General features: G+C 32.4%; 1 protein-coding gene across 1 annotated transcript; it reads left to right on the top strand.

Moving 5' to 3' along the window:
• The first annotated feature begins 460 nt into the window (after nucleotides 1-460).
• On the top strand, nucleotides 461-3,844 carry LOC139840942 (uncharacterized). Its single transcript, XM_071831182.1, has 4 exons — nucleotides 461-2,544; nucleotides 2,954-3,041; nucleotides 3,148-3,275; nucleotides 3,553-3,844. Exons 1-4 carry the CDS (start codon nucleotides 461-463, stop codon nucleotides 3,842-3,844), a joined length of 2,592 nt encoding a protein of 863 aa, XP_071687283.1.
• Nucleotides 3,845-15,539: the final 11,695 nt, after the last annotated feature.

Below are 15,539 nucleotides of genomic sequence, written 5' to 3'. Positions count from 1 at the left end.
CTCTTTTAGCATTTCTAACGCCGCATTAGGCGGGTTTGGAGTCGTGGAATTTCATCCACGTTGAAATTCACGGCATGGGTTCGGCTGCGTTACAAACGGTATAATAACAGTTTGACACAATGCTATACCTAGTCAGTAATAGTCTTCTACAGCAGTAAATGGTCACCTTGTAAGCTTTTCAAAAAAAAAAAAAAAAAAATGGTCACCTTGTAATCAGTAAATCACATTTGCACCCTCAACTACTAGACTACAGAATCTTAAAGTAACACATGACAACCATTACACAGTACTAGTACACATTCCAATCTCAATTCATAACACACAGATTGTTTATTTACACATTCACCATTCCCAACCTAAAAAGAATCTGCAAGAAACTTGCATAACTTCAAGGTAACAACAACCCCTTTCAGCTCCTGCATCTTGTCATACACAATCACTGTATACTAGTACATATAGAATGCACACTGTTAGGTATAAACCACCATTATCTTTATCATACAATCATTCTTCATACTTGTTTGAGGATACATTTGAAAGAAATCCATTATTAATTACCTCAACAATAAGCTCCAAATGTTGTTGTTGCTGTTATTATTATGATAATATTTCAGTGTATAATAGATTGGGTGAGGTAAACCCTAGCTATTTAAGTAAAGGGTTTAGTCAGTCAACCTTAATTAAGTGGTCTAACAGTAAAAGATTTTATGGGTTTTTGCCTTTTTCAAATCTCAATAGAAGTAGTTACAATGAAAAGTTTGGTGCTTTTAAGGAAATAAAGAAACATAAGCAAAGGGGCTTTTGGTATGATAGGGAAAAGCAGTTTTTGAGTAGTATGAGTGATGATTATGCTAATGATGTGGAAGTTATGATTAGTTTATTAACTAATGAAATGGATTTGGAGTATGTTGATGTAAAGGATAGAAAAAAGATTAGTAAAGAAAAGAAAAAAGTAGGTTCTGAGGTTGTGAAAAGGGACTTTAAGCGCCATAAAGGTGAAAAGATTCCGGCTTTGACGAAAAGTGAGAATCTTGATTTGAGTAGAGATAGTTCTTCTGGTGAAGAATTAGAGGTCAAATATGATAGTTATGTTAATGATGTGGAAGTTATGCTTAGTTTATTGACTAATGAAATGGATTTGGAGTCTGCTGATGTTAAGGATAGAAAAAAGATCAATAAAGAAAGGAAAAAAGTAGGTTCTAGGGTTGTGAAAGGGGATTTTAAACGCGATAAAGTCGAAAAGATCCAAGCTTTATCAAAGAGTGAGAATCTTGATTTAACAAAAGGCGAAAATTTTGAGGTCAAATGTGATGGTTATGTGGGCAAAACATCTTCAAGCCAGTATATAAAAGATTCGCAAAAAGATTGTAAAACTTGTAATGACAAAGAATTTGTGCAAGAAAAAGATGAAGTGTTGGAGAAAAAGGATGTTGTAAAGGCAGTTTATGAAGAATCGGTTGGTGTACGCCAAGATTGGAGAAAGAAATCAGAAAAGAAGCTGAATGAAGAGTTTTGCCAACATGAACCTAACATTGTTATTGACCCGTGTAGGCATTATAATTATGAGGTTGAAAAAGTAAGTGATGAATCGGGTTCAAGAACGAAATATAAACGATTTGAAGAAATGTCAAACAATGATAAAAGTGTTATTGAATCAAAAAAGAAGTTAATAATGGATATGGAAACGTCGAAAATGCATGAACCTGACATGAGAGGTACCTATTCATTGTCTGAAAGTAGAATCAAGAGCTTAAAAGAAAAGTCAACAGAAGTCAATGATCAGATTAAAAAAGACAATGTAGAAGATATTGATACGATTTCGGATATGAAAGTAGCTGAAGTGGTTGGTGGCTCGAGAAGCTCATCTGGGTCTGGACCGAAGGGACCATCTGACGAGATGTGGCACGTGACTGACACATCTACTCAAGACCCGTATGAAACGGACACACCAGACAACGTGTCTGATTTAAGTGAACATGGTGAACCGGTCAAGACTAGTGGCAGGTCCTTGTGGACCGTTATAGGTGACGTGGTTCGGTTGCACTGGAAATCTCCGATGTCTGGGTCCCACACTCCAAACTCTGGTGATGCAAAGGGTTCATCTTATATGTCTGCTAGTAGCGAAACATGGTTTACTAGTCACGATTCGAATGATGAGAACAAGAAAAAGAAAAGTATAAAAGGCGCCAGTTCACCGTATAATAATGTGGGACCTTCTCGAAGCAGTTCGTTAACTATAATTAAAGAATCATCTCCAAAAATCAAGAGAACTTCAGAGGTTGAGGAAACCTATAAATCGGTGAATGATTCGATGAATGGAGAGCTAAAAAAGAGGAAAGTTGTACATAAAGCTGAAGAAATATGTAAAGATAACTTTGATGAATGGGAAAAAGCGTATAATTTTGAAGCGAATCAGCGAAAAATTGATGAAATGTTTATGAAGGAAGCACTTTTGGAAGCTAAAAAAGCTGCTGATGTGTGGGAGGTGCCTGTAGGAGCTGTTCTTGTGAAGGATGGTCAAATAATAACTCGCGGTCATAATCTGTAAGTTTGTTATGGGTTCAGGGCAGATGTGGTAATTTTGACCCATTTACTTACAATTGGGTTTAACATGTCACATGGGTCAAATATAACTTAATACCTGAAATGAAAACATGTAGTCCATGAGCATACAACCTCTTAAATTGTAAGCATTTATACTGTAATAGTGTAATGATCTTGTTATTGTAATCACAATTTATATGCATCAAGTATTTATGAAAAAAGTATAAAATGAACAAAAAATCATATGAAGGGTCAACCCAACCCGGCCCATAGTTTCGACGCATACTAAAAAGGATGTTTTAAACCTGATCCGTATTCCTGCTTTGACCCATTACCCAACCCGCCCATCAATCTTGCCAATTCTACTTTGTTGTTTGTATGAAGGAGATTTAGTAAATGTTGTCTTTAGGGTAGAAGAATTACGGGACTCAACTGCGCACGCTGAGTTGATTTGTATTCGTAAGGCCTCAACCAATTTACAAACATGGAGACTTTTGGTAATCTTTTGAACTTTCTCTCCCTAAAATGTTTAGTTTTCTTGATTCTTGTAATAAAAAAAAAAAATTAATTAAAATAAGACGATAATTAGATGGTCTTTTGCAGGATACTACTCTTTATGTAACACTTGAACCATGTCCAATGTGTGCTGGAGCTATTCTTCAAGCCAGAATCGACAGGGTTGTATGGGGTGCCCCGAATAAGCTGTTAGGCGCAGATGGCAGTTGGATCAGGTTCGCAAATATCTTCAAACAACAGTTATTAACTGGTTTTTATTTATTTAAAATAACAATGTGCTTTTCATTTTGTACAAATTGGACAACTTGCTAAATTTTGACTTAGTAGGCCATTGTACTTTTGAAGAGTGTCCATTTGATTCATTTTGTAATGGGTTGACTAGATGAGCTAATTAACATGCCTAGGTGGCACTATCGTTCGCTTTCGTCAATGTAAATATGTTAATAGGGCCTACTTATTCGTCTTTTGTGATGTGATACCGCTGTTTTGCAGACTGTTATCTGATAGTAATGGCGCAAGTGGTTCGATGGAGACAGACATGCCGCCTGCACCTGCACATCCGTTCCACCCACACATTTCGGTAACGAGAGGAGTGTTGGCGGTTGAATGTGCTGAAGTTATGCAGAACTTTTTCCGGCTAAGAAGAAGCAAGAAAACGGGACCCACACCCGCACCAGAGCCGCTAACTCCTCCATCTGTTACCATTTCACATCATGATAATCCTCATCATTCCAACTTCTTATCTAAGATTCATGATGCCTTCAAGATCATTTTTTGTTTATAGATCAAGTACTGTTTTTTTGTTTTCATTTTTAAGTTTCTAACTTTCATGATGATTCACATGGTCTCTTTTGGCCAATGTTTTAGTCAATTCATAATAGAAATTTATTTATATTCTAAGTACTTAAAACTTTAGTCCTAAGGGCCTATACGTTTTTCACATGTGGATTAAATTCAATTAAAAACCATTGATGGACTGTTTGAATCATGCCAATTGTTATTCTTATATTGTTATAATCTATGATAACTGCATGCTAACTAACATTTGACTTAGTTGGTTAACATACCTAAATTTAATTAATGATAAGTAAATAAAGAAAATAAAATAGATTTATGACCCAAATGAATAACTTGTAATACCAAACCTTTTTTTATAGCATCACAAACTAAACATCCCATATATCTTATAAATAAATCTCCAATTCTTTCATCCAATCTAACACAACCAAAAACAAAAAAAACAAAACAATGTTGTGGATTACTACAAATCTCACTTGGACCTGCCTTTTGGAATCAATTTCAAATGCCCAATCACCTACTACCTCACCATTAACTCCACCTGTCATCGTACCACCGCCTTCCACCTCCCCACTTCCGCCACAATCACCGCCAGCCACCCCTCTACCATCCCCAACCCCACCTGTCCTACCACCTCAAATTGCACCACCACAACCACCAGTAAGTTCACCTGTTGCAGCTCCATCTACTCCACCATCACCACCGTTACCCGTCTCAACAACACCGCCAATTGTATCACCACCTGCATTGCCGCCTGCAGGACCTCCACCTAAGACGTCCCCTGCACCGGCCACCATACCACCTGCACCAATCCCTCAACCACCAGCACCAGCAGTAGCACCGGCTACACCGCCACCAGCACCAACTCCTCCACCAGTGTGACGACCCGAAAATTTCCGACCAAATTTAAACTTAATCTTTATATAATTCTGACTTGATAAGCAATGAATTTTAATAAATCTTGAACCTCCGAAAAGAGTTTTACACAAGCTTTTGGTCACCCTTTTATTCCGACGATTCACGAACGTCATAACTTGATTTAATTGTTTAATTGTTTAATTATTGTGTATATATATGGATTTATATATATTTAACTTGAAAATATGATAATTAAATATCCAATTAAGTATATTAACAAACTATTATATATATATTTTCATACTACTAATTTAAAGAGTTTTCAAACAATATATATATATATATATATATATATATATATATATATATTACTATTTAAACGACGTAATTAACTTATGTTAAAATGTATTTACATATAATGTATTACGAGTGTAAATACATCCTTACAAGTATTGAATACACTTTATAATATACCAATACATATAAAGGATAGCTATACTCGTATTTCCGTTCAATTTCCTCAAAGAATTCTACTCGCGTTCATACGGTATTTTTACCCGTATTATACACAGCTTCTAGAAATATTTACTATTGGTATATACCAATAGAAATCTGCAATTATTTGTGTATTATGTCATCCATAACCTAATCAATTTAATATGTCATGCATGACTTAATACAATTTAACTTATCTTAGATATTTTCACTAAAAGCCAAAATTATAAGCTTATAAATAAGGACCATTTTAACTCATTTTTACTCCACATTTTCTTAAACTAAAAACACACACTTGAATGCTCTCATATCATACTTTAATCTCAGCAACTTTCCTCTTCATAATCAAGGTAAAATACTTCTCAAAATTCTTCTTCAATTCCTTGTATAGTTGCTTTCTTATTATACTTATAAAATTTGTAAAAACTAGAACTTGTTTTGGTGAACACCAAGCTTGTTTGAAAAACTAATCTAATCTTTCTAACTTAACTCTAATAACACTTATTTATATGTATTATGATGTTATATTAAGTTAATATAAGAACTTATTACTTGTACATATGAAGAACACCTTGAAACTTAACATATATCCTTTAATCTCCATTCGGTAAAAAGCGGGCTGTTTTGGGTTGGGAATTAAAAACATATCTTAGAATTTGAGTTCGAGGCTAAGACTTTGGAAATATGTTAATATATGTAAATAAGACTTCCAATATTTTTTTCATGATTTTATACAAAGTGGAAGTATTTTATCAAAAATCATATATTGGGTGGATGCCGGGATTTTTCCAAATCTGTCCACCGACACAAAAAGAGGGTAAAGCTCTAAAAATTACTTCTTGGGATGAACTTTTCGAATTAGTTTTGTAAAATTTACTTCTTAATGAATCCATAGCAATTTGATTCACTTTAAACGTAGTTGTAATGAATATTTGGCGAGCAAAACAAAATCTGCTAAAATTAATGTTGTATGGACGAAATTTATATTATAAAAACTATATTAACCATATCCTTGTTAAATTTTCCTATATCCTATATATATATTTGGACATGTTATCAGTAGTATAACAAAATATTATAATTTTGGTTAATTCTGTGATTGTATATATGTATAATAATATTCTTGGTACGTCCTTACACAATAAGTATACAATACGTTTTGATAAATCCTAAGACAATACGTACACAATACATCTTAGTTAATTCTAAGACAATACGTATACAATGCGTCTCTGGGTTGATACAAAGACAATACGTATACAATACGTCGTGGGGGTAATTCTAAGATTTTATATATATATATATATATATATATATATATACCGATTATTGGACTGTTGGACTTTTCGGACTATTTTGGATTACTAACAATGGACTACTAACATAAAATATTAAAAATTATTATATAAGTATTCTATGAACTTGCTTTATTTTATTCATATGTCGTATTATTATCTGAATCGTTATTATTGTTATAGGTTCGTGAATCCAAGGACGACGGTCATATTTTTAATAAGTTGAAAACTTATTATTAATATACTTTTACTACTGTGAGTATATAGTCCCATTTTTAAACTCTAAAAATATTTTGGGATGAGAATACATGCATTTTATGTTTTACGCTATGGACACAAGTACTTCAAATATATTCTACGTTGAGTTGTACCACTTTGCAAATTTTTCCGTAATAGCTTGGTAACTAATATTTACATGTTGTAAGAATATGTAAGCGCGAATCCTATTGATAGATCTATCGGGTTTGACAACCCCAACCGGGCTAATCGCTCTAGTATCGTAAACGATTGCATAGTACTTCGTTTTTACTACACTTGGTACAGTGTAGGGAGATTTCATAATAAAGGGAATATGCCACTTTAATTGTTAAGTATGGTTACCGAAGCGCTCAACAACTTATAGAATACTTTTATACACTTGCGAGTGTACATATATTTATAACTATGAAATCTTGTGGTCTATATTTATATCGAAGCTAAACCTATATATCTCACCAACCTTTGTGTTGACTGTTTAAGCATGTTTATTCTCAGGTCCTTAAGAAAGTCTTCCGCTGTTGCATTATCTGAGCAAGCTGTGCATGGAGTCTCATGTTTTTATTTAAATAAAGTGTTGCATTCAATAAAACCTTTGTCATGTATTATATTCGACTGTTACGCCACGTGTGTAGTATTTGGAAACCGATGTATTTTGGAGATTATTTCTTAAATAATCGCCCACTTGTTTAAAACATGCATTATGTATAATAATGATGTGCTTTTTTATGAAACGAATGCAATATTTTCTAAAACGTATCATATAGAGGTCAAATACTTCGCTATGGGACCAATGAGAACGTACTGCGTTTATAGTAATATGGACGGGTCATTTCAGTTGGCATCAGAGCGGTGGTCTTAGCGAACCAGGTCTTGCATTAGTGTGTCTAACTGATAGTTGTTAGGATACATTAGTGGGTCTGGACTTCGACCTTAGCTGTATGTCAAAAGTTTTACCTATCAATTTTTGTCGAAAATTACCTGCTTATCATCGTAAGTCTAGACGCATCTTACTGCATTCATTGCATAGATAGTGTATAGACAAATTCATATCTTTGCATATTTATTACAGTAAACTTTATCTGACATCTTTCGAAAAATCCTCCGTAACTTATGGGATTCTGGTATTACAAATACATATGTAAATTATGTATTGAGGAATACTAAACTAGTCCTATAATTTATTTCATTTCAAAATATTTTCCCTACTCTGTAAGAGATGGATCCTTCAACTGGTTCAAGTTCATCGGATTCCGACAGCTATTCCGATATGGATATTCACTTGAGCTCCGAAAGCAGTGTAACCGGAATGGATCAACCGATTAGCCATCATCTATTCTGGATGGATTGGGCATGGCTTCGTAGTCGACTCAGTCAATGGAGACGAGAAGAAGACGATCCTTTCCACCCACCAAATTTCCCTCTCGGGGAAGAACCTGAAGCACTTACCGGCGAACCAGTCCGAAACACCATTTTCTCTCTTATTTCCAGAGTATCTCGTCACGATTATATACTATCTCACATTCTAGATCTTATTCATCCGCTCGTCTGAACCGACAATCATCCCGGTGTAATGGAAGCAGTCAACGAGCTTCGCACTCAGGTAGTGGCTTTGGAGAATATGGTGCAAAGGTTACAAGCACCAGCAGCATCACCAGCATCAACAGTACCACCATCAGCAACATCAACAGTACCATTACCACCATCAACAACAACATTCGCATCCCACACCTCAACGTCACAATCTGTACCTCGAGCATCAACGTCATACACAACATAGATACCAAGGAGTACTAATAAAAATCAACGATGAAGTATTGATTCATAACTTCATTGGAAAAAATTCTGCGGCGATTATGTAATCTCTAAAGTCTTAGAGATTATCTTCCAACCTTAACCATAAATCAGATGAGTGGACCAAAATGATAGAAGGAAGAGTAGAAACCCTGACAAGAATGGTGCATGGTTTGCAAGCTAGACTTGTTATACAAGCACCACCGGTAGTACCACCAGCATCACCATCAGTATCACTAACACCGGCAAAACCTGTAGCACTACGAGCTCTGCCAATTCCATAATCATCAACATCATCACAAATCAACAACGCGTATATTGTATCAACGAGTTATGAAGTATTAACTCATTCCCCCTGAAAAAAAAAATTATATGTATATTTTATATATATATGAATTTTGAGATCAAAATATATCTTTCCGTACTAAGCTATTATGTATGAATTAAATAAGGGCAGATACTACTCGGTTAAATTCATATTACTAATATGCTATGATGTACATCCTTCCTTAACAACTTAACCATCGTTAACTACGACCTCTGTTTTAACTCCATGAATTCCGTTTCATAATAAACTAAGTGTATTATTCAATTACATGTTTGATTTTACACTTAGATATACTTGAAGCTTTCTAGAAAACATCATTCATATCTTACGAAGTTCGCAAGAATTCACAAGCATCAACATCCGTCACCAAGCAATGTCAATAAGAATAAATAATAAAGTATAGATTACATTAGTGAAATACTCCGCGAAGATTATGTAATCTCTATTGTTTCAGAGATTATTCATTTCTAATTCCAGCCGAAAATCAAATGAGCTTAATTTAATATTAACTCATCAAATATGTATTACATCTGAAGAAAATATACATATAGTTTCATAAAGACTGTAATAAAAAATTCTCCTGTACCAAAATATTACTTGTGAAACTTTTAACGGGTAGGTAATACCCGAGAGATATATAAATTCACAATTAATATATTGCATTCTTCAAATCTGATTCAGCAATCATCAACTATACTCACTACTTTCACAATGATATACATTCTTTCATAGAAATCAAAACAACCGTTCTCATCCAAATTCAATTTCATATTCTAATTTTGACAGATCAGAATCCAAGTCAAGACTCAACGGGAGACATCACTCTTAAATCTCTACATCTTTTAAAGCTATACTTTGACTTCAAAACTGTGCTAAAACATCACTTCTATTCATTAAACCCATAAAACAATTTTTGTGTTATTCAAAAATTCATTGCAATCTACATTCAAACCCTTCATGATTCTTGAAAACACCTCAATTAAGAAACAATCGAGATGATGATCCAACCACATGTTATCCACAATCATGCATCTGGAAAACTCCCGGAACCTAAGTAGAAGCTTAACACAAATCCATGAGCTATTTGCGTTGTTGTTGCTGAAAATAACCTTGCAATTCCTTTTCAAAGTAGCCAGTTTTGTCACGGCTTCAGCAAGTCAACTTCGAATTTTCAGTCGGATTAGCCATATTATAACCTCAATATATACGTTGCCCTTTCGCCATCGTTACCGGAGCACCTTTTATATTCCACTATATTATCAGCAGATGTAACAGCAACTTCGGCTTTAGTCTCTCTGAAAAATATCTATATTATTCATGAAACCCCATCATGTACTCACCTACATCCTGTAACAATAATTGCCATACCAATTACCAGGAATCATCAATCTCGAATCTCGCAGCGTTTTCACTTCAATTATATGTATACATATAATGTGCAACTCCTAGAAATTTTGATCTTCAATTCTGAATTCCTGAAAAGCACCGAGTCTACGAATCAATACCCTGAATTTTGAAAAAGCTGAATGAAACAGCAGAAAATGTAGACAACCGTAACAGTCAAAAGTTTGATGATAAAGAATAGTGTGTTGGCAAGGCTCAGAATAAGAGAAGGTTTGAAATTGGAAAACGGATTGAGCAAACCATGAAGGAGGCTGTGGACAAATCACAAAGACTAAATCTGCCTTCAAAGAATCCAAATGATTCAGTGTCTGCTGAAGTCTTTAGCGAATACCTTGCTCCTTACTCTCAACTCTTGCGGACAATATTCTTCATCATCCTCTGATCTTAGATATTCTAAGATATCATCATATCTTTCATTATAAATATCCTCCATATTTCTGAAGATATTTTCATAACTATTCTTATCTGAAATAATTCATCTTTTCGCGCTATCTATGTTACATCATAAAAGAAACTATTTTAGTTTCTAAATTCTGAAACCTTCGAGTTTAAAATATGAATGTTTTGAAGTAGTGTTAGGAACTGAAGCATGAGTTAGTATAATATAATGACACTTGATCAACGTGATTATATTACAGTAAGTCATGCTGAGTTTCTAAATGGAACGTAATGATTCACATACCATGACATCATCATGTGCCATGTTACATGACTCTTACATTCAATCTAATCTCTAAACATATCAAGAACATATTCTATTGATAGTTCTATCTTTTCCTTTGGATTCTGGTAATTTCACAAGTCAAATTGTGCTATTACAATTTCTCTCTTAGAGCATTAGCTATGTTCATTCCAAATTTCATATATATGAATTCTAGACCATTATTCGCTTGACTTGAAGTCAGAAAAAGAAGACGGAAGCATGAAACTCCAAAATATAAGGAAAAATATAAGCACGAAGACAACGCAGAAATTACAAACTGTGTATATCGATGCGTATAGCAATATAAAGACACGGGAAAACTAAGAACACTATAAACCCAAGAGCATAGTAGAAATTAACGGATTCCTCCGGTGGAAGATGAAAAAGAAGAATGACAGATGTGATAGTCAAGAATATATCAAGAATTAAAACTGGATGGAGCATATTGACGAATGTTTTGGATGTACGAAGAAAGGAAGAAAGTATAAAAGATAGGAGATGTGGAAATAAGGAAACGTAGGAGGTTGATTTATAGTAAAATATCCGACAGAGAAATCGAGACAGATTATTGCATTAAATCGAAGAGGATCATAATTTCCTTAATCGCCGAAGAATCAAATCTTCTATAGATTACAAAGATTTTCTTTAATCCGGAGATCAACCGTGATGACGTCAAAAGATAAGACGAATCCCTATTTTCTCATTTCACTCTTTTACAATAGCTTCACTCATACGTTTCGAGTAATCGAATTATTTTAACTATATTTCTCAATCATGATAAAACCCTATGAATCAACTTATATTTGTCATAATAACATTCTTATTGTTAGCTATGATGACCTCGATCAAATTTCGGGACGAAATTTCTTTAACGGGTAGGTACTGTGACGACCCGGAAATTTCCGACCAAATTTAAACTTAATATTTATATAATTCCGACTTGATAAGCAATGAATTTTAATAAATCTTGAACCTCCGAAAAGAGTTTTACACAAGCTTTTGATCACCCTTTTATTTCGACGATTAACGAACGTCATAACTTGATTTAATTGTTTAATTGTGTAATTATTGTGTATATATATGGATTTATATATATTTAACTTGAAAAATATGATAATTAAATATCTCATTAAGTATATTAACAAAGTATTATATATATATTTTCATACTACTAATTTAAAGAGTTTTCAAACAATATATATATTACTATTTAAATGACGTAATTAACTTATGTTAATATGTATTTACATATAATGTATTACGAGTGTAAATACATCCTTACAAGTATTGAATACACTTTATAATATACCAATACATATAAAGGATAACTATACTCGTATTTTCGTTCAATTTCCTCAAAGAATTCTACTCGCATTCATACGGTATTTTTACCCGTATTATACACAGCTTCTAGAAGTATTTACTATTGGTATATACCAATAGAAATCTGCAATTATTTGTGTAATATGTCATCCATGACCTAATAAATTTAATATGTCATGCATGACTTAATACAATTTAACTTATCTTAGATATTTTCACTAAAAGCCAAAATTATAAGTGATAATGCTAAAAACGAACATATATTTCATAGCATTATCCCTCAAGAAAGACAAGCTTTTAGTTGCAACTGTTCTATTTACAAGTGATATTCGTTTAAATAATAAAAGGTGAAGACAAAAGACAGATTCGACGAATTGAAGACGCAAACGACCAAAAATCTCAAAAGTACAAATTACAATCAAAGTGGTTCCAATTATTGATAAGAAACGTCTCAAAATTACAAGAGTACAAGACGCGAAACGCAAAATACAAGATATTAAATTGTACGCAAGGACGTTCGAAAATTCGGAACCGGGACTAAAGTCAACTCTCAACGCTCGACGCAACGGACTAAAAATTACATGTCAACTATGCACATAAATATAATATAATATTTAAATAATTCTTAAAATTATTTATATATTATATATATTTATATAAATCGTCGGCAGAATGCAAACAAAGACATGTGACCTGGAAAAGCTGGCCATGCGATCGCATGGCCTGGAAGGCAAAAAATCATGCGATCGCATGGTGAACAGGGACAGGTCTGGTCTTATAAAGTTCGCGAGTTTTGGACGAATTTTTACACAATATATCCATCCATCTCTCTATCACTCACGTATATATATATATATATATATATATATATATATATATATATATATATATATATATATATATATATATATATATATATATATATATATATATATATATATATATATATATATATATATATTATAATTTTAATTTTAATTTTAAATTCTAATAATAAGGGTATGTTAGCGAATGTTGTAAGGGTGTAAGTCGAAATTCTGTCCGTGTAACGCTACGCTATTTTTAATCACTGTAAGTTATGGTTAATGTTATTTTTAATTTAATGTCTCGTAACTAAGTTATTATTATGCTTATTTAATGCCGAAGTAATCGTGATGTTGGGCTAAATATTAAAATTGGATAATTGGGCTTTGTACCATAATTGGGGTTTGGACAAAAGAACGACACTTGTAGAAATTAGACTATGGGCTATTAATGGGTTTTATATTAACTAAATGATACCTCGTTGATTTAATATATAGACTTATAATTTGATGTATTTATATATAACCACATACGCTTGACTGGGTACGGTGGGCGGGATATCTATAAATACCAATAATTATTCATTTTACCGGATACGGAACTGGATTAAGAGTTAATAGACTTTTTGAAACAGGAGTGAATTACATTCAAGGGTAATTGGTGTAATTGTTAACAAAATAGTAAAACCTTGGACTACACGCAGTCGATAACCTGGTGTATTCATTAAACAAAGTATTAAGACCTTGTCACAATTCGAATCCCCAATTAGTTGGAATATTTGACTTCGAGAATAAGAATAATTTGAAGAAGACTTTCGCACTTTAAGATTATGACTGATGGACTATTATGGACAAATCCGTATGGACATATCGAATAATCCAGGACAATGGACAATTAACCCATGGGAATAAACTAAAAACAACACGTCGAACATCATGATTATGGAAGTTTAAATAAGCATAATTTATATATTTCATATTTAATTGCACTTTTAATTATCGCACTTTTATTTATTGTCATTTTATTTAATTGTATTTTTAATTATCGTACTCTTTAATTATAGAAATTTTATTTTATCGCACTTTTATTTATCGCAATTTCATTATCATTATTTACTTTACGGTTTAAATTAAGTCTTTTATATATTTAATATTTTACATTAGGTTTTAACTTCGACTAAAGTTTTAAAAATCGACAAACCAGTCATTAAACGATAAAAACCCCCTTTTATAATAATAATACTACTTATATATATTTTTGTATTTTTACAATTATAAGTTAAAAATATAGCGTTAAGCTTGTTTTAAAAGATCCCTATGGAACGAACCGGACTTACTAAAAACTATACTACTGTACGATTAGGTACACTACCTATAAGTGTTGTAGCAAGGTTTAGGTATATCCATTCTATAAATAAATAAATATCTTGTGTAAAATTGTATCGTATTTAATAGTATTTCGTTGTAAAAATAATACTATTTCCTAGTACACCTCACACACATCAAGTATTTTTGGCGCCGCTGCCGGGAAACATTCTTGCTTAAACGCCGGAAGCGCAACGCTATATAAAAAAAGATTTTTATTAATTTTTAGTTTACTTTTATAAAAATACGCTTTTGTAAAAATACGTTTTAATACGAAAATATAAAAAGAAAAACAAAATATTTATATATTTTTAATAGTTTGTTATATATATATAAAATTATAAAGTTTCTTTATTTTTATTTTAGTTTTTAAAATACAAGTTTTTATTTATTTATATAATTATTTATTAAAACAGAAAAAAAAAACTCTCGGCCTGGTACTGTAGCAGCCCAACACCTGGCCCGAAACCCTAGCTCATGCGATCGCATGAGCCCGAAGGCAAAACCTCATACGATCGCATGAGGGTACCTGACACGCCACAGTTGACCTAATTCAGCATTAATTACGGAGTATATTTTAATTATTATTATTATAACCCTAATTAGGTTTAGGTTATTTAATTATTTAGTATTAGTTTTAATTAATTTGTTTTATTTAGTTTAATTAGTTTTAATAAATTATAAAATTAATAGTTTTATAAAATAAATAATATAAAAATAATATTTTTATAAAAATTGTACTTTTTACAACTTTAAGTTTTATTTTTATATTTTGTATCTTTTTATTTGTTTTAGCATAATATTTGTAGTTTTCGCTCGTAATTAGTTTAAAGATATAGTTTTTGCCATAGTTATTTTTATTTCTAGATTTTTAGGCTTTGCCGTAAAATCCCTTAAGTGCTTTTTCTTTAGACTAAGATTTAGGTGCTTTAGAATTTTGCGACGCCGTTTTATAAATTTTAGTACCTTTTTAAGTTATTGCCATTTGGGATATAGTTTTTCTTTTAAGCTTTAATATTTTTAGACGTAACTTTTAATTCTAAGTTTTTAGTTCCTTT

Source organism: Rutidosis leptorrhynchoides, chromosome 4 (genome assembly GCF_046630445.1).
Source record: "Rutidosis leptorrhynchoides isolate AG116_Rl617_1_P2 chromosome 4, CSIRO_AGI_Rlap_v1, whole genome shotgun sequence".
In the NCBI taxonomy this organism is placed as follows: domain Eukaryota; kingdom Viridiplantae; phylum Streptophyta; class Magnoliopsida; order Asterales; family Asteraceae; genus Rutidosis; species Rutidosis leptorrhynchoides.
This window is presented reverse-complemented; position numbering and strand designations above follow the sequence as displayed.